At 37.8% G+C, this 24,915-nt stretch overlaps 1 protein-coding gene across 7 annotated transcripts in view; it reads left to right on the top strand.

Moving 5' to 3' along the window:
- The window catches only part of EZH2 (enhancer of zeste 2 polycomb repressive complex 2 subunit), a 51,521-nt gene extending 28,129 nt beyond the window's left edge, over positions 1-23,392 (top strand). For 6 of the 7 annotated variants that reach the window (XM_017822587.1, XM_017822570.1, XM_017822555.1 and 3 more), the window contains 15 exons: positions 1,328-1,471; positions 2,003-2,105; positions 2,687-2,850; positions 9,522-9,613; positions 10,577-10,817; positions 11,253-11,422; positions 11,802-11,896; positions 17,701-17,741; positions 18,895-19,020; positions 19,382-19,560; positions 20,421-20,516; positions 21,136-21,217; positions 22,025-22,105; positions 22,222-22,306; positions 23,058-23,392. In XM_017822587.1, coding sequence (XP_017678076.1) covers positions 1,328-1,471; positions 2,003-2,105; positions 2,687-2,850; positions 9,522-9,613; positions 10,577-10,817; positions 11,253-11,422; positions 11,802-11,896; positions 17,701-17,741; positions 18,895-19,020; positions 19,382-19,560; positions 20,421-20,516; positions 21,136-21,217; positions 22,025-22,105; positions 22,222-22,306; positions 23,058-23,118 — 1,760 coding nt within the window. In that variant the 3' untranslated portion in view covers positions 23,119-23,392. The remainder of the gene's footprint in view (positions 1-1,327; positions 1,472-2,002; positions 2,106-2,686; positions 2,851-9,521; positions 9,614-10,576; positions 10,818-11,252; positions 11,423-11,801; positions 11,897-17,700; positions 17,742-18,894; positions 19,021-19,381; positions 19,561-20,420; positions 20,517-21,135; positions 21,218-22,024; positions 22,106-22,221; positions 22,307-23,057) is intronic. The other variant, XM_017822561.1, reaches the window with a different exon arrangement.
- Positions 23,393-24,915: the final 1,523 nt, after the last annotated feature.

Here is a 24,915-nt window from a genome sequence, read left to right as displayed (position 1 = left end):
GCCTGTGATTTGATAATAAATGCTACACGTTTGGCTTGTTAATGTCCTCAGGATAGCTGGTGCCTTTGTATTTCATAAGGAACATAAAATGTTTCATGGGGTTTGGCCTTTGGATATTTTTACAGATTTACTGACTGCTAATATCCCTGTCAGAGAACTGGTTATGTCAAAATGATGACATTAGTAGTGAATGTCTTCTATGATTTAATTTATTATTAAATGAGTCTAGCTTTAAAATTAATTCTGTTTGAGCATCTCGAGACCCAAGTTTATGATGGCGATTATTGTTGTTGTGGGATCTTCAAACCTATATATTGAAAGTCTTTCTGACTTTTTTTAGTTTCCCAGTAACTAGTATTCTTGAGTGACTGTAATTAAATGCTGTGGGAATCTGTAATCCAGAGGCATTCGTGTGTAGGAGTCAGAATTCTAAACTAGCTTTATAATTGCATGTTTGGGAGATTAATTTGTACTAACCTGTGTGTGTATATTAAGAGTTCTGTTTAAAACATCCAAATGGTGTTTTCAGTGTCTACATAGTAATAAAACGATTAGTTTCTGTCAAGTTATTTTGACATCCAACACCAGTCCAGGGTCAAAAGAGGACGGTGATAAGCACTAAAGTTCCTGCACAGTTCATGATTATTTTTTGAAAAATAGCAGTTTCTGTCAACACTAACTATGATTTTTCCTCTGTGCAGAAATGCCTTATTGTTAAATCTCTTCTGCCCTCTGAATGTCACAACAGAATATAAACTAATAAGTAGATCTATGCAGCATGGTATCCTTCAGTTTTCTCTTGAATTTTTTATATATAACTGCATTCTTTTTTTATCACCCTGCTAATGGGGTCTATAGGGAAGTGGATGCTAAGGGACTACCAACCAAAATCTCTCATGAGATTCCCCAGCTGATTAAGAATTACTTTATAGACTGGTAACATGCATTTCCAGACTGGCTTAACTTACCGTGTTGGAACTGGGATTCTGGCATAAAATCTCTTAAATAGTCTAGCTAGTAATATTTTTTTTTATCTTCCAAGGAGGAGAGATTTATGTATGTGTATTGATATGAAGCACAGGAAGTCGGGAAAAGAAAAATGCCCACAAGTTTCCTTCTTGCCTTCCCAGTTGTCAGTCTAAGAAATGAATGAGTATTTTTAACTCATCTCTTGTTCATATACTGAAACTAAGAGGGGAAAAACTCAAAATTCTTTTTTATGAACAACAGCATTTGCCATAATTTAATTGAAGTGTAAGGGGGGATTAAAAATACTTCATATACACCTTGTGCTTTTGTGTTCACTCACAATTTTGCTGAATTTCAGAGTGTGGATTTATCAATGATGAAATATTTGTTGAGCTGGTCAATGCCCTTGGTCAATATAGTGATGATGAAGATGATGATGATGGAGATGACAATCCTGAGGAAAGAGATGACAAGCAAAAAGATCGGGAAGGTAACAGGATGGGTATGTTTGTCTGCAGGCATTAAAAATTAAAACCAAAACTTTTTATTTAACCACTAAATAAACTTGTTCAAACTCTTCTTTATACAATACAGTTTTCAGGTCTAAAGTAGCATGATTTTCATAATTGCCTTTGTCACTTAGTTCAAGAGAGTTCATTTTGTACAGAGAATACTACAAGATACTTGTGCCAGCTTTTGTTTATCTGCAAACTGAGGCAGTCAAATGTAACAAATATGAGTCAGGTAGCTGTTTAATAAATGTTTTGGTACTCCTCAAAAAATGAAATATTATTCTAAAGTAGGCAGAGTTCTGAATTGCCATCTCCATCTGCTGGTGAAATAATCGTTTCTCTGTTTTTACTAGTAGAGTTCTCTCGGCAGGAAAGATCACTTAACCCAGTTTAAGTTGTCTATGATATTTTTACATGTTAGAATTTTGGTGAAGTCCCCCTTTATCTGAGCACCTTGTTGAGGTAGCAAAGGAACAGGAATATAATTTTCTTGTTTTCCAAATGTTTTGCTTCCTTGACAGAGAAAGAAAGCCGCCCACCTCGGAGATTTCCTTCTGACAAGATATTTGAAGCCATTTCCTCCATGTTTCCGGACAAGGGTACAGCAGAAGAACTGAAAGAGAAGTAAGAAAGTATTTCTTAGGGTATACTGCTGTGTTACTCTGTGAAACAAAGATTCCTCTACTTCATTAAATATTTGTTGATTAGAAATGGTCCCCCTTGCAGCTAGTTCTGTGGCAGTTGTGTAACTGCTGCAAGTGAAACTTGAAGGGAATTGGCCATTCCCACAGAGTCAAACAATACAGAAGTGTTTATTAGCCTTCATTTTAAACTGTTTAAAAGTGTATACTTTTGTGTCTTTTTAATAATCTATGTTATTTTTTGAGGTGTTAAAGCAAAAGCTTTTGTTTAAAAAGAAATAAATCTCCTTTTTGGAGTTAGTGAGTAATATATATGAAGACATGATGGTCTGGAAAACAAATGCATTCTTTCCTAGTCAATTTTATATTTGTATTAATGAGTATGAAATTAAAAACTTGTCATGTCACTAAGAGATTGACCTTTTTAGCTGGCTTATATTTCTTAGTTTTTGGTTGTTTTTTTTTTAAATCTGTCATTGAAAATATAGAGTGATACTGGAATAAAAAATACATTTTTAAAAAAATATATCCTTAATAAATAACGTCCGTTACTTTCTTTTAAAGATATAAAGAACTCACTGAGCAGCAGCTTCCCGGAGCTCTTCCTCCTGAATGCACACCGAACATAGATGGACCAAATGCGAAATCCGTTCAGAGGGAGCAAAGCCTGCACTCTTTCCACACGCTCTTCTGTAGACGCTGTTTTAAATATGATTGCTTCTTACATCGTAAGTATGATGATAGTGTGCTTGTATATATTTTGGTTTTGCAAGTCAGGATACAATGCAGTAGGAAGGAAAGAGAAGAAAAAATAAAAGCATCAGTATTTCTGAAGTTTATGAAAACAGCTTGTCCATGTTGACATTATTTTGCAGTGAAAACTGTACCTCAAAAAAACCAAATGCACCTCTGTGGGGTAGTTTGTTATCCTTTTTGCATTTAGGACTTTGTGTAGAATTCCTGACTTGGACCAACCTGTAACACCACTTCTCTTTATATAGTCTGTAAGAAAACTACATTATTTTCTACTATTGGTTCTATGTCACACTTTCTCAGTTTATGCATGGAGAATGGAATGTATTTTTCCATAAAAATTCTTGGTTATTCATCAAACTTGTTTCATTTTGCAACAGGGAGAATAAATGCTCATGAACAGTTTTATCTTTTATTCTCTCAAGTTAATAACTTGGTTATTTGAAGAATTATTTCAGAGAGTTGAGTTTAAAAATTGTGATATCCTTTCCACTGAATTGCTTTCATGTCGCCCCATTCTTTTGGGAGAAGGATTTGACAAGAGCTTAGCAGTGATGTTAGTTTTCACTTGCAAAGTGTGAAGAGTAAGAGAGGTTCTGAAGTGCTACTAGAGACAGTTCTTGCTCAGAGAACAGAGTCAAATGTAAAGGGGAAACTAACAGTCAATTATGAAGTGGTTTTGACTTGGAGTGGAATACTATGATGCCCTCAAATTAATTTTTTCTTTTGACTTAACTGTTCATTTGCATGTTCCACTGTGAGTGCGCATGCATGTTCATTTGGAAATCTTTGTGTTTTGTCAGCAGCTCCTCATCCAGCACACATGCAATCTGCCTGTGTTTGTACTTCACACTGAAGGCTTTGCACAGTGCTGCTGCTTTTTAGTATCCCTTAGTTGCCTTTCAGTTTGAGGAGGAATTGGAGTTGTTCTCAGGTGGTGGGGAGGAGGGAAGCTTTTCTTGTTCCTAGTTCCAACAGTATTTGTGCCTTTTGGAGCTAGGTCTGTTGTTTCACTTTCTCCTTATATTCTGTTGACAGCCCTTGCTTGAAAATACGAAGAAAAAAATAAAAGGAAGCACTTATTTCTGAATGAGGTTAAAGAACAATAAGTTTCTGGAGGTATAGCTTCTATCTTGTCCAACCAGTTTCAACATGATGTGTTCTGTGAAGCTGTAGGTTTTGTGGTATCTTAGTTGCCTGGATGACTCATTCCAAGAAGTGCTGTGTGCAGCCTTAGTCTGTAGGCCAGGGAAGTGAAGCTGTATGCTGCCTCTTGGCAATCCATTTATCTGGCAGGGGTTATATGAGTTCTTGACACTCTCAATAGTTTAGCAGAGAGACTAAATGCCATTTTAAAAGGATTTTGACTTTTTAAGTCAACGAAAAAGCATTGTCTGCACATAGTGAGAACCAACTCTTTCTAGTGGCACCTTTGAAGACTTTAGGTATTTCTGCAGCAGTCGTCTTAAGTCATTTTTCTCACTGATTTTATAAACTTGTAGGAGTTTTCCAGTGAAGATGTGGGTTCCTCTAAAATATGCATATATTTCATTAGTCTGTGTAGATTTGCCTTTCACAGTCATTTTGCAGATTGACAGAAGTAGAACTGAAAAGTTCCACTGACCATGTGTTGGTGCTTGCTACTTCTGGGGAGCCTGGTATTACTGATTCACAGTTCTGAGGCATGAGCTCTGTGAGACTTCTGTTCTCTGAGTGCTGTGAAGGATGGGTTCATACTGTTGTACATTTTGATGTGTTTTTGAGTGCCCGGTTCAGCCAATGGGAAAGTCTAGAGTCTTTGGCTGAAACACTGAATGGCTGCAGGACCTCAATTCTCACACTAGCAGCATCCTTTAAGCCAAAAGTGCTGTGCCTCCTTTCTCTGTGTTCATGACCTTGAGATGGAAGACAAAGTGTTTTTGCTGAAAGATTGCCTAAGTTCTTGTTGCTGGTGAATTTTGATACATCCCTTAAACAAGTCAGTGTTCTTTCCAACCTGGTGTATGTCCAAGGCTTCATTTAAACTGTGCCTCGTACTTAAAAATGCCCAAACTTTAAATCATCCCTTCAGGATTTCAGGGCCATAGCAGAAAGAGGGATGAATAGCACTTTCACTGTGAAGGCACTCAAGAGGTACCTTTGTGTCAGGATGGAGTGTGAAATTACTGGTTATGATAATGCTCCTCATGACAGCTTATGCAGCACATGCATTGTCACTGGTAATGATGTATTTGATACTTGATCATTGCAAAGAGGTCTCCTGAAGCTTGATTTACACATTCACTATGTAGCTGCCGCACTGGACACTGAATGTAGTAAACTGATGCTTCAGTCATGCTTTCAGTCATGCTTTCAGTCCCTGAAAACATACCCAGATTCCACCTCAACAATGACTGCTCACTGCTTTGGATGCATTGCTTCCTTTTGCTTTTGTCCATAGCAACACCAAAGAAAGAGGATTGTTTTCTGTCTGTGTCTGTCTGTCTGCGTGTCCGTCTAGAGCTAGGAATTTATCCCTTAAAAACTGAGAGAGTCAGTTATATGACCTCTTTACTTCCTGTGAAATTTTAAGACTGTTTGTAAAAACTCACCAGGCTCATTGCTGGGAATAAGTAACTCATCAAAAAAAAAAAAAAGACCGCTCTGGTTATTGGAAGGCTGCACTAGCAATTTTCAACGTCTCTGCAACAATTTAACAATTTAACTTTTAAAAAAAGTTGATAACCTTTCTACAGTTACCTCTGTTCTGCTTCATGCACTTCCCAAGTGCTGCTGGATGATGTCCTGGCTTCTGCAGATGACATTTTTGATGAATTACTTTGGTAATGTGGTGGGCCATAGTGATCAGATTTGTACTCTGAAAGGTGCAAATCTCTGGAGAAGGCATAGAGAATTAAAAAAAAAAATAAAATAGAGGAATTCTATTGGATCTGGTTTTGCTTTTTGTAATTCCCCCCTCTTAGATTCCATTTTTGTTAAGATTAGCCTTATTTTATGGAGTTTCCAATCTTTGTTCTAGAACATTTGAGTTAAATATAGGAAAAGTTATCATTAGATTTTTAACATGTCAAGTCCCCTTGACGACCTGGCAATCCCTTTATGTGCAGGTGATGACATTACTGAAAAAACTTGTGTACCGACTTCATTTGCTGACAGCAAGGAATTATGCCTAAATGTCTGGACTAACAAAGAATTTAGAAGAAGGAAAAGTATCAGGTAGGGGGAATTTCCCAAATAGCTTGACTGTGAAGCAAATGTACATTTCAGGCTAAACTGTTGCCTGTGTACTTTCACATTATGAAAAATATGAGAGCCCCTTGGGGATGAGACAGATAATAAATCTCAAAGACAAAAAATATGCTCAGTGAAGCAGTTTTAGAATTATTTTCTTGAGGAAATGATTAAAGAAATACGGACTCTAGGTATTTAGGAAACCCTAAAAAGTCTTTTGTGATTTTCTTAAGAAACATTATTACTGATATTTGAAAAATTAATAATACAGCTATACAAATAGTTTTATACTTGTCCTGGGTCCTTTCTTTGTAACAAGCCTCCTCCCCAAAAAAATCCCTCGCAACAGTGGTGGTAGATTTTGACTATAGTTGTCTTTACCATTCTATGTTGGGTGTTTTTTAAATAATTGAATGCAAGATATAATTCTAATATGAAGTATCAGAGCCTACTTTTGAAGTCTCTCTGGTTTAAAAATATCAAAGGTTGATTTATTTCACTACATTGCAAACTAAGCAGGTCTTCATTGTCCAAAGGAAAACAATTTTTTGAAAAAAATTTCATTCTATGACCGCGCATAATGAACTTGTGAGAGAAGTGTTTGCATCTGCAAGTAACACGTAAAAAGAATAGTTTTGATTTCTGCACACTGCAGCACTCTGATATGGATCATGGCTTGCAAATGTTTTATTATTCTTTTGTATTGATGTAAGATTATTTTTCTTGTGCTATGAAGAGAAAGTAAAACAGTTATGTGGAAAAAAACCCTGAATGAAATGGTATACTGTGCAAATTTGAAGATGCAGTGTTACAAAATGGGGGGGTTCCCCTCTGTTTTGGGTGGGGGACTCCCCATCATTTCATTGTTCCTTAAAAGCTGGAAAAAGGTGGAATAACTTGGCATTAAATTGCCAGGTTTCTTTGTTATTTAGCGTATTTTACCTAGAGAATGTATGAACACTTCAAGGTTACTTGAAACATATGAGAACTGACATACTACATAAAAGCTTTTAACTGAAACCTGGGGGAAGAAAGTGCTAATAGCCACAATATGCATAAATTAAATTCCTATACTCGCTTGTGAATGATTTTCACAGAGCTACGTGCCCATATGTAGAAAATTAAAGCTTTTTTGTGTTTCCAGATTTATAAAACGTGATTTTTTTTTTTTAATAAAGGGATGCAATATTTGATTAGTGATACTTTTATATTGTTTATACCATGTTAAGAAAGCCTTGTAAGAATACGTTGCTTCCCTGGGGTTCCCATGTGCTATTGTCATTAATACAGGCACAACACTATAGAATTTATGATTTGATTTTCAGCCTGCCCTCCTTTATGGGAGGGGAGCATGAAAGGATTGTTCCAAGACAGAGTGGTTTCATCAGAGAAGCTTTCTTAAGAAGTGCTCACCACCACTGGTCACCCTCCTCAGTGATGCTTGCAGAACTACGCTGCAAACCAGACCACTGAAATGAAATTTACTTTAGAAAACTTTGTCTGTGAAGACATATTTGGGCTCTGCCCACATTCTTTAAAAGGCAAGGAGCTGCATTTAAAAAGCTCAGTCTTGAAAGCATAGTGGATATATAGAGAGAAGCCCTGTGCATGATCTAGAAATAAGATGAGTAGGAAGATGAGTAGGAAAGCCTGTGGTGGTGGTTAATGAGGGAGAAGGATGTCTGTCGTGTTGGTATGGAACTGCCCTTTTAGATTATTATGGGTAAGAGGGGAGGGATTTCACCTTTCAGTTTGAACATTAGCACTTGTAATTAACTGAATGTTTAAAAACTTCACTCTAAGTTACAGTTGCCTAACTGCAGCTGTGGTAAAACTGTAGCATAAGTGCTTTTACAGAGCCTGGAAAAGCCACATTTTCAGATGAGTGTCTTTTCTAGGCCTTCATAGAGCATTAACAAACAGATAGCTAGCACTGAGTACTCTTTTTTTTTTTTTTTCCCTTTTGAACTTCAGTGCATTCCCCATTTTTGTTCCTTGCAGTTCTGTATGCCACTGTTAACACGTTCAGAGGCACAAAGTATTTATTGATATGCATCTATTTGTATGTATATATATATATATATAAAGAAAACCAGAATAATTTTTTCTTGCACACAGGTGAATTTTTTTTTTTAAAGAATATTGCAGAAAACTAAGGATAGTATCTCAAAAAGCTCCTAATATAATTTGGGAGCATGGGTATATGAGTTTTGGTGAGAGTCTAGTGGCAGATTTTCCAGGCTTCAGTTAAGTAAGTGTTACGGAGAAGTTCCCAAGACTTCCAGCAAAACCATGTAAGTCAGTCTCTCTGAAAACATCCTGCTGGCAGGGATTGCATGGTAGGACAACAGGCTCTGGCAAAGAGAAATGGTAGAAGATTCTGCTATCCTGTTGTAAAGATGCTCTTGTTGCATGTGTAACATACCCAGTTCTGCTTTCTTCCGAGTTACTGCTCCACAGCTTATATAGAGCTATGCAGAGTCCATCAGATACAGGAGCAGAACTTCTCTGCAAGTTGCAGACTTAACTGTGGTTGTTCTGATCCATAGTGACTGTGCAATGCTAACTTATTTTTACCCTGGGAAAGAGTTCAGTTCCTGGGATACAGGAACAGGAACTGAACTCTTACATCCTATCAGCTTAGTTGGAGTGCTGATAAACTAATAGAGGAAAAATGCTTATGTGTCTCCTTCTCTTTGATGAAAATGTAAAGTTGGATCCATTACCTTTCCAAAGTGTGTACGAGCTTGGATTTTTTGACAAGATAGGAATTGAACAACTGAATCTAACAGATTGAAGGAATGATCATGCATTAATAGGAGAAACCCTGAATAATTCTTGTTTAACATGACAATAAATTAAAGTCTGTTCTTTTGTTAGGAAGGGAGATATGGCAAATCTTCCTTCATACATGAAATAAATGTGATGATTGCTGATGTAAATGGGTGTAATTGCTTTAAACTGAAAGAGAATAGATTTACATTTGGTATAAGGAAGACATTCTTGACTCTGAGGATGGTGAGACACTGGAACAGATTGCCCAGAAAAGCTGTGGGTGCCCCATCCCTGGAAGTATTCAAGGCCAGGTTGGATGGGGTTTGGAGCAACCTGGTCCACTAGTGGAAGGTGTCCCTGTCTATGGCAATAGGTTTGGATCTAGATGATCTTTAAAGTCCCTTCCAAACCATTCCATGATATGTGAAACTTAACCTATGTGCGTCTCTGTGTATTTAAGTGGTAAGTCAGATGTCACTACATGGAGTTTATTTTGTGGGGCTTTTTTTCCATTTCTTAATATTTTTATTCTGGTTTTAGTAAAGTCTTGGTAAACCTTGTGTTTTGGATACTGTTTAAGGTTAGATATTTAATATATTTTTATATGAAAACTTAAAAATGTGATGTTTTGATTCAACAGCATTCCATGCAACTCCTAATACTTATAAACGAAAGAATACAGAAACAGCATTAGATAATAAGCCTTGTGGACCGCACTGTTATCAACATTTGGTAAGATAATTTTATAAGTTACAATTCACTGAGTGCTAGTGCTACCTGCAGTATAGCAGGATACACTTATTATAAGGACACACTGGATCTAGGATAGTGCATATACTTGTGGACCACTTGCAGTCAAGTAGGTTTTCTTCAGTGGTTGTGAAAGAAAAGATTTAAATTCCAATCATCTTAAATAGGAATATATTTTGGATCTGTTCGATGTAGCCCGAGATATTGTAGGGAAGAAATATTATTACCTCTTAATGATGGTGTTGCTGCTGTTGTGTCCAGTCTAGTCAAGGAACTGCAGAGCAAGCTCTCTTGTAAATTATATCACAACTAAAAATTATAAAGGTTTTTTAGTTTGCCAAAGGCAGATTTCATCCAGGACTTAAAGTCTTAAGAAGCAAAAGAATGGAAATTAATAAGATGAGATGCAATATAATTTCAAATCTCTCTCATAATTCCCCTAAATTTTTTAGTATGAAAAACTATGCAATTTTCCAATCTAAAAACTTGCTACACATTGTCATACCCCTTTCCACTAGAAAACAAATTACCAGTACTTGCGTTTTAAAAAATGCAGAACACATATTGTTGAAGTGCCATGTGCCAGAAGAGTTCCTGTGTTTTGACAGGTATTCTCTGTAGGAAATTCTCATTTTTTCTGTCATCTGGGAAAATAGAAATTTACTACTGAATTATTTTTCACTTGGCAGCCAAAATAAAAGGAGAACTGGAATACTGACATGAGTACTTTGTAAATGTAGATTTTTTTTTTTCATGGTAGCATCAAAGGTATTTTATGTTCATGGTTAGAGTACATTTAACTGGAATTTCTGTGTACATGATTATTTTGTAGAATAATGCAGAGTTATGCAGTATACAAGTAGAATGTGCCCTTCCCCAAGCCCTGATCACAGGTGAAAACACTTTTTAATTATTTTACTAAAAACTGTGATGTTTTGTGTTTAGGAAGGTGCAAAGGAGTTTGCAGCTGCCTTGACCGCTGAGCGTATAAAGACACCACCAAAGCGCCCGGGTGGCCGCCGGAGGGGGAGACTTCCAAACAACACCAGCAGACCCAGCACACCAACAATAAATGTCTTGGAATCAAAAGACACGGATAGCGACCGAGAAGCTGGAACGGAAACTGGAGGAGAAAACAATGATAAAGAAGAAGAAGAAAAGAAAGATGAAACATCGAGTTCCTCTGGTGAGGCTGGTCAATGCTTCTTTATTCAGTGAGCTGCAGTGCTTGAGAAGATAAAACAGAACGAAACCAAACAAAAAAAACTAACAACAACAACAACAAACCCCACCAAAACAAGTTGAGCCCCACAATCCTAGAAAACATGTATTTGGAATGTATGGGACTGAATGAAAAGACAGAGTAATAATATGAGTTTAACAAATCAAAATCCTGGAAGGAAATGCCCAAATTGTCTCAATTTATGTATAGATCATGTAATTGAATAGCTACTGTTAGCTTCTGTAAGAGATGTGTGAAAAGCATTGGGGTTTTGTGGCACTTAGGAAACAACAACAACAACAAAAACCTGGGATATTTTTAACTGCAATTAATAATTTGACATTTTTAAGGGCTGTGTAAAATTTTTGAAATCACCTTACTCTCAATTATTTATTACAGAAGCAAATTCTAGGTGTCAAACACCGATAAAAATGAAGCCAAATATTGAGCCTCCGGAGAATGTGGAATGGAGTGGTGCAGAAGCCTCAATGTTTAGAGTTCTTATTGGCACCTACTATGACAACTTCTGTGCAATTGCCAGACTGATTGGGACCAAAACGTGCAGACAGGTAAGAAAGGAAGCTACTTGCTAGGGGTGATAGCTTTTTACTTTTAAAACTGAAGTATAGAAGTACCAGTATTGATTACTAGAAGAGAAAATTAATTAATTTTCTTGGTTTTCCCAAGAATGCTATGATCCTGAATTCATACCACAAATACATAAAAGTTAGTTTTAAAAATGTTTTTAAATAAAATTTAGAGGAGGTTTAAATTAGCCTATCAGTTATTAAATGACAAAAATAATCAGCTTTAAATGTATTGAAAAAAGACTATGACTGGATATAATCTGTAAGTTGTTGGTTGAAGGAAATCATACTAACTTAGAAAATGAGCAACTTTCTACTAGTGAGAGATTTATCGTGGATGTATTATGGTATCTCTTGTTAGGTGTATGAGTTTAGAGTAAAGGAATCTAGTATTATTGCACCAGTCCCTGCTGAAGATGTTGATACTCCTCCCAGAAAGAAGAAAAGGAAACACAGGTAAATCTGTTACTAAATAACCTTAGCATAACAATAAATTGGAAGCACAGGGGATCAGAACAGAAAGTATTTTGGAGGAAAAGTCGTGCAACATTTCTTTTGCTTCCAAAACCAAAATTTGCAGCAGTAAAACAAAATGGTGTTTTGGTTTCAGACAAAAGTCTTACCACCTTGGCAAATACAACCTTCCACTTCTCTTTCTCTCTCCCTTCTTTTTAAGCTCTTTAACAACCAGAGTCTTGTTAGCAGATTCTTGTAGGTGTATTGCTGCAAGTAGTCAAAACTCAGATTAGAAATATCCTACACAGCTTGTTGCAATATTCAAGATAGTGTGGTATAATTTTGTTTGCAGCAACAAACATTAAAATTTAGAAGCATTACGATGGGATTCAGTAATGGTTATACATTTAATTTTGTAAATTAAAACTCATATTTTTTATGGTAAAGTGTATTTCATTAAGATTCAGATGGTTAGTAAGAAAAATATTGTAGCAAACTAGTAGAATTGCCTTTTTTTCTTTAGGAGACACTATTCCTTTGTAGCATCCTAGTTTCATTAGCAACTAGCAAGAACCAGGCTAACAAGCTATTATCTGGAATGAAGCTTCAATGAAGAACAAAATCAAGCATTTTGCTTGGGCCACGAAGACCATCTGAAACCATTTCTGTTGAAATTTTAAACTTAGTGGCTACTGTCTGTCAGTAAAATGCATTTTTCTTTGAGAATACTGAGGTTCAGAATATGCAACTCTGCACGGATTTTCTTTTTTTATTGCCAGGGATAAGAACACAGGAGATAAAAAGCTGACTGAAAATAAGCAAGAGCATTTCTTTCAGCAAGCAATAAGTACACTTTTTTCCATATAGTTTCCTATGTCTCCTTTTAACGTTCCCTATATTCCCTGAAGTTTGTTATTCCAGTTCTTCTCCCATCAATTTTTCTTGCTTCTGTCTTAGCTTGTGTAAGCATATTTATTATTTCCAGGCTTAGTGAAATTCCTGATACTGGCTCAGAGATACTGTTGACGTGGAATAGAATGTTTCTGCTTTGTAGCATAGAGGCTGGCGATGTGAGCTAGGAAAAGATTCAGTGAGCATCTGGAAGAGATTCTGCTCTCAGCAAAAGCTATTGATTTTAATGCTCTTGGCACAGTTTTCAAGTGTTTGGGCATTTGGTGGGCTTGGCGGTTTAAATTTAGGTTATTAGCCATGGTGCAAGCTTCGAATATGCAGCTGGGAATTAGCTTGCTGTCAGATTCATACAAGTTGCTATAAAAATGGTGCCACTACCTCTATTTAAAAAGAGCAACTAAGAGGCTCAAATGTATTTTGAAGCTGAAATGGATTTTATGGTTACCAGGATGACATTGTTTTGGAGCAGTTTGGAGACTTTTTTTAGTTTAGTTTTTTTTCCCCTAGTAAATAAATGCGCACACCATTGCATGGGGTTTCTTGATGTTATTTTGGTTTTATTAGTTGGCAATATAAAAACTTTTATGGTAGCAATTTAGTTTTGAAATGCCATTTAATTCTTCTATCTCTCCTTGAAGGAAGGAAATACATTTTTTTATTTCCCAGAATATGTGGCAATCAAGCTGTCTCTGTTCTCCTATGTGCAGTCATCTTTCAAAAAAAGGAAAATAGTTTCGTCTACCTACATACTGCTGTAATATGAGCACTCTAAAGATGTCACACAACCAGCAATTGGGACAAACATCTGGAAGTCTTTCTCTGTTTTTCACCTTTCTTTTAGTTGAGTTTACTCACTCTTAGAGTAAATCCAGTCCTAGAGCTGGGAAGACCCTTCTTTTACTTTTGCACTTTTCCATTGAAAGGGTCTTACTGATCTGCACGTTTTCCACGTGTGCACGTGGCAGATAGCCTTTGAGCAAAAGCAGTATTGACCAAAGAGAGCAGCAGCAGCAGCAGGCTGCTTTTAGTGGCCTCTTGTAACTGATTGATAGCAGATTTTCTTACAAGACTTGCCTATTTCCCATGTCATCACGGTGCCCATATAGGCATGCTGAGCAACTAGCTGGCAAGACTACACCCCTCTTGGATGGTGAAATATATTCTCTCCTACTTGCCTGTGTCATTTTTGTTAGATGACCATAATAAGACTGATTAATGAGAGAAGGTGGCTTTTAATGTAGTTGCTTTTTTGAGAAACAGGAAGTGCCAGAGCCTCTCCTATGTATCAGAAATTAACCTGGCAGTTTAGTAAAACACTGCCTTCCTGAGGAGTAAGTACTTTGCATAGAAGCCAATAAAAAAATCTGAACCAAGAAAGAATTCCAAAAAGCATGTATGTTTGCTGGAGGGAGAGTACTTCAGTACTGTTCATTCTTCTATGTGTGTGTTTTTCTTCCATTGCTGGGAGCTGAATTGTATTTGCTTTAACTAATCAACACTGCTTCCTCTATTTTGGTAAAGATTTGTTACTGATTGTAAGGCCATGTTCAGCTGTTTTTTGATTATTTTGGCTTTCCTCTTCTCTCTCATCCCATATTCAGATGCCACTTAGTAAATTTTATTTGAAAGTATTTTCTTTTTTTCCCCACTTTCTCATTTTCTTCCTCCTGTCCCTGCTTTCTGCTGGACTGCTGTTCACTGCATGTGTTTGAATAGCTGATGTAGTTCTGCCAAGAGTTCAGGATGCCTTTTTGTATGGATTTAAAGTCTCACTGTTATCAGGTAGAAGGTGCAGCTGAGGCATTGGCACAGATTCTTATGTGCCACCTGGTTGGAAGGCTGAATCTTGGAGTGGTGGGGAGACTGTGGATAAGATGATTTAGGAGACTGAAGTCTGAGTGATGCCAGAAAATCAAACACTGTAAAGACTCAACTACATATTTGACATAATTGGCATGTATTTTGAATTTTCAGTGCTCTTTCTGATAGCAGAGTATCCCTGTGCAGAGCAAGAAATGCTAGTGTAGCTTCTTCCAAAGAATGCATTTTTACTGCCTGATTAGCTGATACTGCTGCCTCCTAAAACCACTGGTAAAGTCTAGTAAGTTGTTGGGAGAGAAGAGCAGTATTTTTGACAGCTTCTGTCATGATGCTTCTGGAAACACTTGTTTTCTAAGCTGGCTATCCTGCAGATGTCAGCAACCAGATGTGCAAATCCACTGGCTTACTTGGGAACCTGCCACTTGAGTTTCCAGTTTGCTTTTTTTAAATGAAGCTTCAAGTTGTGAGTGCTTTCTCAACTTTGCCTTTTCCTTGCCTTTGCTTCCTGGTGCATGGGACCAGATCTTGCCTTTTGTTTCTGTTTGAGATGGCAGATTATAAGGCAGATAGAAAAGTTACTCCACATTTAGTATGGTACCAGGCTCTAGCTCTGTGCACTAACCAGGGGAACTTGCAATGCTTCCTGGCAGTTTTGGAAAGTTACAAGCCAATGAATGTACTACTTGCTTGTGCTAAGCAAAGCTCCTGTCGAGCTGGTCAGTGTTGGCACCTTACTTCATGTTGTCTTCTGTCATTCCCCACAATTCATGCTGACACTGTGTGTCTCCAGCTCCTTTCTCGCAGGGCTCTCCTCCTCCCATGACTCCAGTCTCCTGCACAAGAGTGGCTCAGCGGGTGCCTTTCCCATCGTGACTGCCATCTGTAGTTTTCTTTCTGGTTTGAGTTGTTAGCATCAGTGCTTTGTTGATGGTGGCATTTTACATTTAAAATATTAGGATAAATAATAGGAAAAATATTAGGATTTTACCCTAGGAAAAGAAAAAACCCTACTAAATGCTAATGAAACGGTATTTTAAGAAGTCTAGCCACCCATCTAGAACAGCTTGGTGTGCTAGTAGGTCCTTATTATCTTGGGGTGACAGACAAGTTTCTCTGAAAGACTTTTTCAAAAATACAGTATGTTACGTTTTCCAGATACCAGACAGACAAAAGAGAAAGTAGTTTGATGTGCATTAGAGTAATTTAAGTTAAAATTGCACTCCTTCTTTCAATTATATGGCAGCTATCTTCTCACAAAGATTCAATGTCTTGTAATATATGTTGGTAGCCTTTTTTTCTAGGGTGAATCACTCTTAATAGGAATATCATCTGTTTATTACAGTGCTCTGTAATGCTGATAGTCCTGGGGTTTTTTTCCTTCCCCTCAACCTCAGTTACCCAGGCAAGTCTGCCTCTGTGCGTTTCTAACATGTTTCTAACATGGGCTCTTTCAAATACCTGTAAGAAAGTTTGTTGTCGAGTTAAATCTAACAGTAAAGCTTTGAGAGGGCAATTTTGTAGAGGATCTTATTTATCTGAAGCTGTGGGGGGGGGTGCAGCACACCATTTGGTTGAAGTAGAAACTGATATGCTTCTATGAAAGAAGGAACAGCTAAAAAAGTCCTATTTAAGTAGTTACAGCAGGAGATATTTCTTTCAGAGTGCAAACTTTTGAGTGTTGCATTCACTGAAAGGCAGAATAGCTTTCTAGGTGTTCTGTGCTGGGGATTTTTGAGTACCTTTGTTCATGAGTGTCCTGGGCTGCTCAGTAAATCTGCAGAGAAAGTGAGGTAGCTTGATGCAGCTGGCAGTGTATCATTTGGCCAGGGAATGAGGCTTCTCCCATATTGTCTTGATGTTGCTATATGTCATACTAAGAAACTCCAAGATGTATAAACTTTGAAAATCCTTAATCTAATTTTTTTATTATGTGTGTTCACCGAAATACAAGTGCTAACTAAAATGCATAGAAGTGAAGAAAAAAGTAAAACAATTGATTTCTCCTTTAATTTTAAGGCTATAGAAATCAAAAGTCTGGTTTTCCTTTTAGGTACCTAAGGTCCAGACAGGTGTTTATGCTTGATTGTTTCTGACATGCTGTTTATGGAATAGTTGACATTCCCTACCAAAGAGCTTGCAATCTGAAATGGATATAAAATAAAGGGGTAATTGTAACTTGCAAGAATGTTAAAGTGTAGTGAGTCATGTTATGATAACCAAAAGTATGTTATTCTTAAAGAAAACCCCCAACCCTAACCCAACAAAACAACAAATCCAAACAATAAAACCCATTACACAAGAAAAGCACCACTTCTGGCAAAGGTGTGCTTAGCTAAGCTGACTGAGAAAGGGGACACTGAAGGAAAACTGTAAGGACATAAGAGAAAGGTGTATAGAGTTTGAAGCAGAAGGGGAAAAGCTTAGTGCAGTACCACCAGTCAGAACAACTGGGGAAAAGTCTGTCCGGCCAGAAATAAAATATTGAGGCCACATCACTCTGGCTGTGCCAGACAGACATCATCATCTGTTGTCCACATACTTGGAGCTCATCAGGTGAAGGATAGGACTTGGCTGTGATCTGTAGACAACAACCAGTGCTGTGCTGGGGCTGAGTCCTGTGACTCAAACAGCTGTCAGACTTTCACTCCCCTGTTTAGACATGACCCTCCAGATCTGCAATTCCGAGTCCTTCCTTCTGCTGCTGCTTCTGCCTGCTAGAAGTGGCTCCAGCAGCCTGCTCTTGGCAGGTTTTCCTTCAAGGCCATCTGAATTTTAGCAGTTCTCTAGCCTGGGCTGGGTGGGGACTGCTCCTCTGTACAATTCTGGGACTAGAGGAATGGTGTGGGGAGGGGGGAAGCAGCCTGCAGAGCTTTGTTCCTGTCAACCCCAAGAGACTGGGACAGGGTGTTTCTGCTGCAGCCACCTCTGACTTGTGTGCAGTTGGCAGATGTTCATGTTACCAGAAGCTTTCCCATCTTAAGTTAAGTGTGGGTCCAAGATGCAGCTCCCTTTTCCAGCCCACTGCAGGAGGAGTTCCTGTCAACCTTCTTGTTTGTTTTGTGTTTTTGCAGGTTGTGGGCTGCTCATTGCAGAAAGATACAGCTGAAAAAGGGTTAGCATCTTTCCATTCAATTTATGTCCTGAACTTTTAAGATTCTACTATTGCTTTTTTGGTTTTGTCTTTTGGGGGGTTTGTGTTTGTGGCTTTTTTTTTTCTATTTTTAATGTTAGGCCATTATATACATTCTGTGGGGAGCTAGAGATTATGGAGGAATAATAAGAAAAAAAAAGTAAGCTCTCATTACAGATATTGTAGGACAAAAGGTACTCTGGTTTACATAACTGGAAGAGTTCTGTATAATTCAATTAAAAGGGAAGGAGGCTGAGTTTACAATCTTTTCAGTATGGCCTCATCGAAGTACAGGTAAAAATGGTATTAGCAATTGGAGCTGCGATAAAAACTGCTTTTGTGGGTTTTTGTAAAAAGAAAACCAGCTTATTTTAGAAATAGTTCTCTGAAAATCTGTTGAGAATAGTTGGGACTTCTAGCAACATAAATAATTGATCAGTTTGTCTCTCTCCTTTTTTGTTGCTGATTGCTAACTTGAGCACTTTTACAAATTCATGCAAACCCAACACCAGCTCAGTAGTATTAACAGCAAATATAATTTATATACCGCCAAATTTTCCTAGCTGCTCTGTAGGTAAAGCTCTAGACTCGTCCCTGATATTTCCTTTCTCGTCTAGAAGACTTCAGCATTGTCTGTACTGGAAAATTGACTTGGGAAAGCACAGTGGTATAATAACCAGGTATTATGTTGCCAGTGTTAACCTGCTTGAAAGCTGACTGTTGTTCCATATTAAAAATTACTTTTGAGTATTTGATCAAATTTATTTTGCTGAATAATATCGGTCCTGTTATAGAACATATTCTCGCAGGAAATTATACCATTGTAGTTTCGTTTTTCAGTTTTCCACAGTAAAGAGCTTTCAGCTTGAATACTCAAAGCAGCTGAGTAATGGGTAGAATAAAGTGCCCTAGAAAGCAGCAGCTAATGGTGTAGAACATCTCCCTAACCTTACAGTTCTGGTAAGGTGTCTCAGGTTTTTAACCCCACTCATTTGTAGGTTTGGGTATTTTATTCATGGTTGGGACTTTCTTAGTTAAATGACTAAAAGGGAATTTCTACCTTGGAGAGTGAGGGAAATTGTGTATTGTTTGTTTGCAACTTACAGCTTTACAAAATGTTGCTATTTTTATTCAGATGGGTCATCGAATCATGTTTACAACTATCAGCCATGTGATCACCCTCGTCAGCCTTGTGATAGCTCATGCCCATGTGTAATTGCTCAAAACTTCTGTGAGAAGTTTTGTCAGTGCAGCTCAGAATGTAAGTAAAACATTTAAAAGTAATCTATAAACTTCTTTCCCTGTCCCACCCTCTAGCTTGGTACTGCAGTCACTTAGTACTGCAGACGGTGTTGCAGTAGCAGCAAATTGTATCACATAGTGTGAGCACGTGTTCAGTTTAATTTGGCCCTCATAATTAGCCATTGCATGAAGTCAGAAAGTCTTCAGACTTAAAATTGAGGAAGACTAAAATCAGGAAAGGAAAGAATTTACAGTACTTTTGAATATTCTATACAGATATCAATAGCTGTGTTATTATTAATATATTAATATTCTGATATCTGTACAATTTTAATTTGTACTTTTTTCATACCTGCTCTTTTCCATCTATTCCTTTGTAGGCCAAAACCGGTTTCCTGGATGTCGTTGTAAAGCACAATGCAACACCAAGCAGTGTCCGTGTTACCTGGCTGTGCGTGAGTGTGATCCTGACCTCTGTCTCACGTGTGGAGCAGCTGACCACTGGGACAGCAAAAATGTTTCTTGCAAGAACTGCAGCATTCAGAGAGGATCCAAAAAAGTATGACCATAGTTACACAACTACATGCCTATTACCTGGGTTCTGAGGTGGTTTTATGTTTTCAAGCCAGAGAATGGAATTTCTTTGCCTTTGTGCTGTCAAACACGAAAACAAAACAAAACCCCCAAACCAAACAAAACGACAAAGGTGGTAGCTGTCACTTGTTAGCTTGCTTATATGCTGCTGTTAAGCTCTGTCTACATTCTGTCATGTACCAGTTAGTGTTTTCTGTGTAGCACTGCAGTGGATTATCTCCTTTCCCCCATTCAGGCTTCACTTGTAATTTGCAAATAGGCCGCTGTTTTAAAGTGATACCTCAGCAGTCCTTCCCTAGATCAGCATAAGGAGGTTTGTCTCAGACACAGAATGGCTGTTTCTCTATCCAGTTGTTGATTCTAATGCACAAACTTGTATCAGGTCTACTGAAGATACCTTGAAAGCTCATTCAGCTCTGGTAAATCAATCAATCAACCAAAGTTTATTTCTACTCTGGAACATCACCTCTAGGACATCACCTCACAAACTAGTTCAGTCGAGTACTGAGCTAATGAGTGAGTAGTAGGCTTTTGTCTGCAGACCTTTCTAGGTTGAAGTCTTTAGTAAATGTGTTTTTATGTAACACCCTCATTTCCAGGTTAAACTAAAATTTTTAATGCTTTTCAAATACTTGAGGTTGATTTTCTGATCCACAAGCTGTAATTTTAGTGTGCATTTGATAACTAGAAGAATCTATGTTTGTCTACTCTCCTGGAGTCCCAACAAATACATTTCATAAAGTGATACAAAACAAAATGGAAAAAACCCCCTGAACTCAAACTAAGCCAGGCATGTCTAAATTTTTTGTTTTTTCTGCCCCACAGCACTTACTATTGGCACCTTCAGATGTGGCGGGCTGGGGAATTTTTATCAAAGATCCTGTACAGAAGAATGAATTCATCTCTGAATACTGTGGTGAGGTAAGGATGGAGAATGCTCGTTATGTATGAGCTTAGTTGGTGAAGTTTTCTGTCGACAAGGACCAGCAGATTGTCTGTAACCTGGTATCATGTTTAGACAGTGATGTGATTGACTAAGTGCACAGACACTGGTGTCAGAGACTCAAAACCCAGGAGCTACATGGTTGAAATGTCACAAAAAATCTGAAATAGGTTCTTGTGAGAACAAGAGGCTGGAATGTCATTTTTATCTTAGATATAATTTCAGTTCAGACATGCTTGGAATTTTGTGCCAAATCATTTTGTACAGTACTAAAAGTCAGTAGGTGCTTTCACAAAATTATATTCTGTAGCAATAGAACCCTGAATCAGGTATGCAGTCTTGATTTTGAGATGAGAAGCAATTCTTGCTTTTCTTCTGCTTTAAAAGGATTTATTTATGCTAAGAGCAAACCGTGGATGTTTTGTAAGTGCAGAATGCTTGCTAAAACCAGTACTTTATGTTTGGGAATACTTTCAATCCCAGAGAATAAAATACCCTTCACCTGTCTTTCAGAATGTCTGGGGGTTTTGACCTTAAGCTGCTAATATTACAAAAGGGAAGAGTTCATCTCTTTTATAAAAGTACTATTTTTTTCAGATTATTTCTCAGGATGAGGCAGACAGAAGAGGAAAAGTGTATGACAAATACATGTGCAGCTTTCTGTTTAACTTGAATAATGGTATGTATGCATTAGTTTGCAACCCTTGCAGCATAAATAAAATATGTATGCTCACCATTTTTTTCAGCCCTGTTCTTTTGCAGACAGCAGGTAACACAGAGATTTTTTTTCTGCACATCTTTCCTTATCGATTTTGATAGCTAGTGTTTTATTTTTTTTCCCTAAATGCTAGTCAGCTAGATGCAGTGATGGAGCCTATTACACCAAGTAACTATACAAGATGAGTAGAAGTTGAATTTCATGGAGTAAAATTAGATGCAGACATTAAGTAGACTAAATAATTTAAAAGGCTTGCCGAGTATTGCCTGAAATAATTTTACTATGACTTAAATCAACCAGTAAGTGATGATGGTAATTGTGTTGGGGGGGAAGGAAAGCCACACACAGATACGTGCTATGTGGCTACTGCCACTAGCAGATAAAAATACAGACTGCAGTGTCAAGCATAAAATACCAGAAAAGAGTTGAAAGAAGGAAGAATCCTCTGCTTTATGTCAATGTTTGCTTAGCATATTTATGGAGCTTGTCCTTGTGGAATAAAGGTATAGAAGCTTCAAATGAGAAGCTAAGGTAGTACCACTGTGGCAAGAGGTAAAGGGAAAGCACAGTGTGGAGCAGCAGGAATATTTTGTCTTGCAGAATGTTACATCTGTTGTAGGATGATGGGCCAGTTCTTCCATGTAGGAAGCTGTGCAGTTATCTTCTCCAGCTGTTAAAATCCAAGCACACTAGGCACTAAACACAAAAACTTGTTTGTAGGTGACTCTCCATCATTTGTGGGTTTTGTTGTTTTTTCCACCCCCCTAGATTTTGTGGTTGATGCAACACGCAAGGGCAACAAAATTAGATTTGCAAACCATTCAGTAAATCCCAACTGCTATGCAAAAGGTAAGTTTTAAATTTTCTTGCTTTTCAGCAATGTATGAAATGTTGTGAGATACTTATTTAGCATGCACACTTTATCAGTATTTGTACTAACATAAGCTTAAATTTCTTTTAAACAGTTATGATGGTTAATGGTGATCACAGAATAGGAATATTTGCTAAAAGAGCCATTCAGACTGGTGAAGAACTGTTCTTTGACTACAGGTGGGTAGATGGATTTTGTAATTTCTTTGTGTCATAGACTGGATTAGCTTTCAGTACCTCTGCTCAGCTCATAGTTAATTACTCCACCTACCTGGTCCTTGCAACCTCAGGTCTCAGCAGCTGAGAAGCAGAATCCACACTCTGCATTGTTTTTTTAAGCCAGATATCAGAGTAAGACTGAATTGAGCAAACTTGGAACAGCAGCTTGTATAGAGCAAAGTTTAGTGACAAATGGGGACAGACCTGCACAACAGACTTTAACTGGTAGGGCTCCCTAGTACTAGTACGGGCTGACTCTCCCATCACTCAGAAATGGACAAGAAGTATTGTGTTTTAGAGAGAAGTGCTTGCTAAGAATGTGTTCGTACTTTCCTCTAAAATCATCCCACTTGAAGAAAACTAAGCTGTCCAGTGCCAATACAGTGCAAGTCAACCTTCAGAAATGCAGTTGCTTTCCACCACCTAAAATGACCTTCAGCTTAGTGAGATTGAAAGTGGAAAAAAAGTGTGGAATTTTAGTGGAATTTTGTTTCCTCTTAATCAAACTCCTCTAAAAGTAGTTCCTTGAGTGGTCAGCATTGTTCTGCACCTGCAAATTCAAACGAGAAGGAAAGGCCCCAGCTGGTGAGGAAACTACGGGAAATATGAGTATTCCAGTCTGTAGTGCCTTCTGTCATGTCAGAACAATGAAGCTGAAATGTTCAGTGATACTGGTTTTTATTTGCCTTTTTTTTTTCTTTTTTAATTTCAGATATAGCCAAGCTGATGCCCTTAAGTATGTGGGCATTGAAAGAGAAATGGAAATCCCTTGACACCAGCTACCTCTTCTTTTAAACAAACAGCTGCCTTATCTTCAGGAATTTCTAGTACTGTGGGCAATTTTAGAAAAATAAAAACGATGCAATTTGAAATTATGTATTTGCAAAGTACTGTAACAGTAATTTATAGTAACGAATTTTAAAAAAAAACAAACAACTTTTTATTGCCTTCTCACCAGCTGCAAAGTGTTTTGTACCTATGAACTTTTGCAATAATGTGGTGTGGTACATTTTTCAACCTTGAATAAAGGATACTTGAACTTCTTCATTTTTACTGGAACTGAGTTGGAATTTTGTGTTAGGCAGTTGAGGAAGCAATGTGAATTTAACTTGTAACTTCTGAGCAAAGGCAGCTCCACCCTTGTCCCCTCTTGATACTGTTACTTTAGGTCACATTTAAGATTCATGTGAAGATTCAAACAGTGTAGGAGACATCAGTCAGGTTAAGGGTGGTGCTGCAGCACCTCAGTCAGTCTTGGTCTTGCAGTTTTTGTGCTCCCTTGGCATGGCAGCTACATTCATGTTCTCTATACAGTAATGGCTGCAGCTGAGAAACTCCTACAATTAACCTTTACATCCCAACATCCTACATCCTCAGCTCCTACATCTAACCTTTTGTCACAGGAAGAGTTGCACTGCATTTTTTTAGTCTTTCTCCACTTTTGCCGAGTTGCATCAGACAAGAGGTCTCTCCATTAGCAGTAGAGGCATTTAATGCAAGGGAAAAAGGGTCGTGCCCCCCCCAAACAAAAACCAGAACAGCTGTGAGTTCTGTGACAAATGCTACTTTCAAGACAAAGCTGTGGTACAAGATGCCCTCAGCAGTGGCATCTCTGAAGCACCAACTGAACAATGAATACAACAGTAATTACATATACATTTCTCTTCTGCATCTCTTCATTTTTTTTATATATAGCTTCATCCAAAATTATTTAGATTGCAGTTCGTCTGTTTGGGTCTCATACAGGGCTGCCACACGTTTACTTCTTCTTTGCCCGTGGAGTGTGAACTCTGCAGCCTATTGCTGGATGGAACACAGTGCTCTAGTCAAAACAGCTGGAGCAGGAGGGCAGGCACAGGGACACATTGCAAAACTGATTTTAAGAAATCCTGTCCACGATGACTGTGTACCTTCTTGCACCTAGGGGTCATGTTCAGCACATACTGCCACACTCTCATGTACAGCAGGCTCTCCTGCTCTGTGCTGGCCTAGGAACTGAGAATTCGTAAGAGAAAAAAAGAAGTCCAAACATTAAAAACTTATTTTCTCTATGCTTGGGTAGAACATGGCTCTTGGTCTCACGCTGACAGTATACAGAGTACTGCTTTAACCAGCCCTGGGTTAAGGCTTGGCTTTGAGAGGCAACTTGGAGGAGGTAATTTCTGGCCTTCCAACTGAGAACAACATTCAGGCTGTTTGTTTTTCTGTCATCATACCACTCTTAAATCCTGCTACAAAAATCTACTAGCTCTGAACTTTCTGCAAGAACTGTTTACAAAAACAACACAGCATATACTACTACTATTACGACCACTAAAAAAAAAAAAGCCATCCCTGAAAGCATCACAAGCTTCACTCTGCTAAATTTCCAAAAGCAATTTTAAAACTGAACAGCAAGATGCTTCTAGTCCCCATGCTGGCAGTCTTTAGTACAATTAACATTAATTCAGAACATGAATAGCAAGCCTGCAAAATCTCAGGTGCAGATGAACCTCCCCCCTGCTTTTCCAAATCACTTTGGATCACATCTAATACTGCTCCATAATTTTTTTTAAACCCATACATTTTTT

The sequence above is a fragment of the Lepidothrix coronata genome, unplaced genomic scaffold, assembly GCF_001604755.1.
Source record: "Lepidothrix coronata isolate B3197 unplaced genomic scaffold, Lepidothrix_coronata-1.0 Scaffold3, whole genome shotgun sequence".
NCBI classification, from domain to species: domain Eukaryota; kingdom Metazoa; phylum Chordata; class Aves; order Passeriformes; family Pipridae; genus Lepidothrix; species Lepidothrix coronata.
Note: the sequence above shows the minus strand (reverse complement) of the source record. Positions and strands in the feature narration are given on the sequence as shown.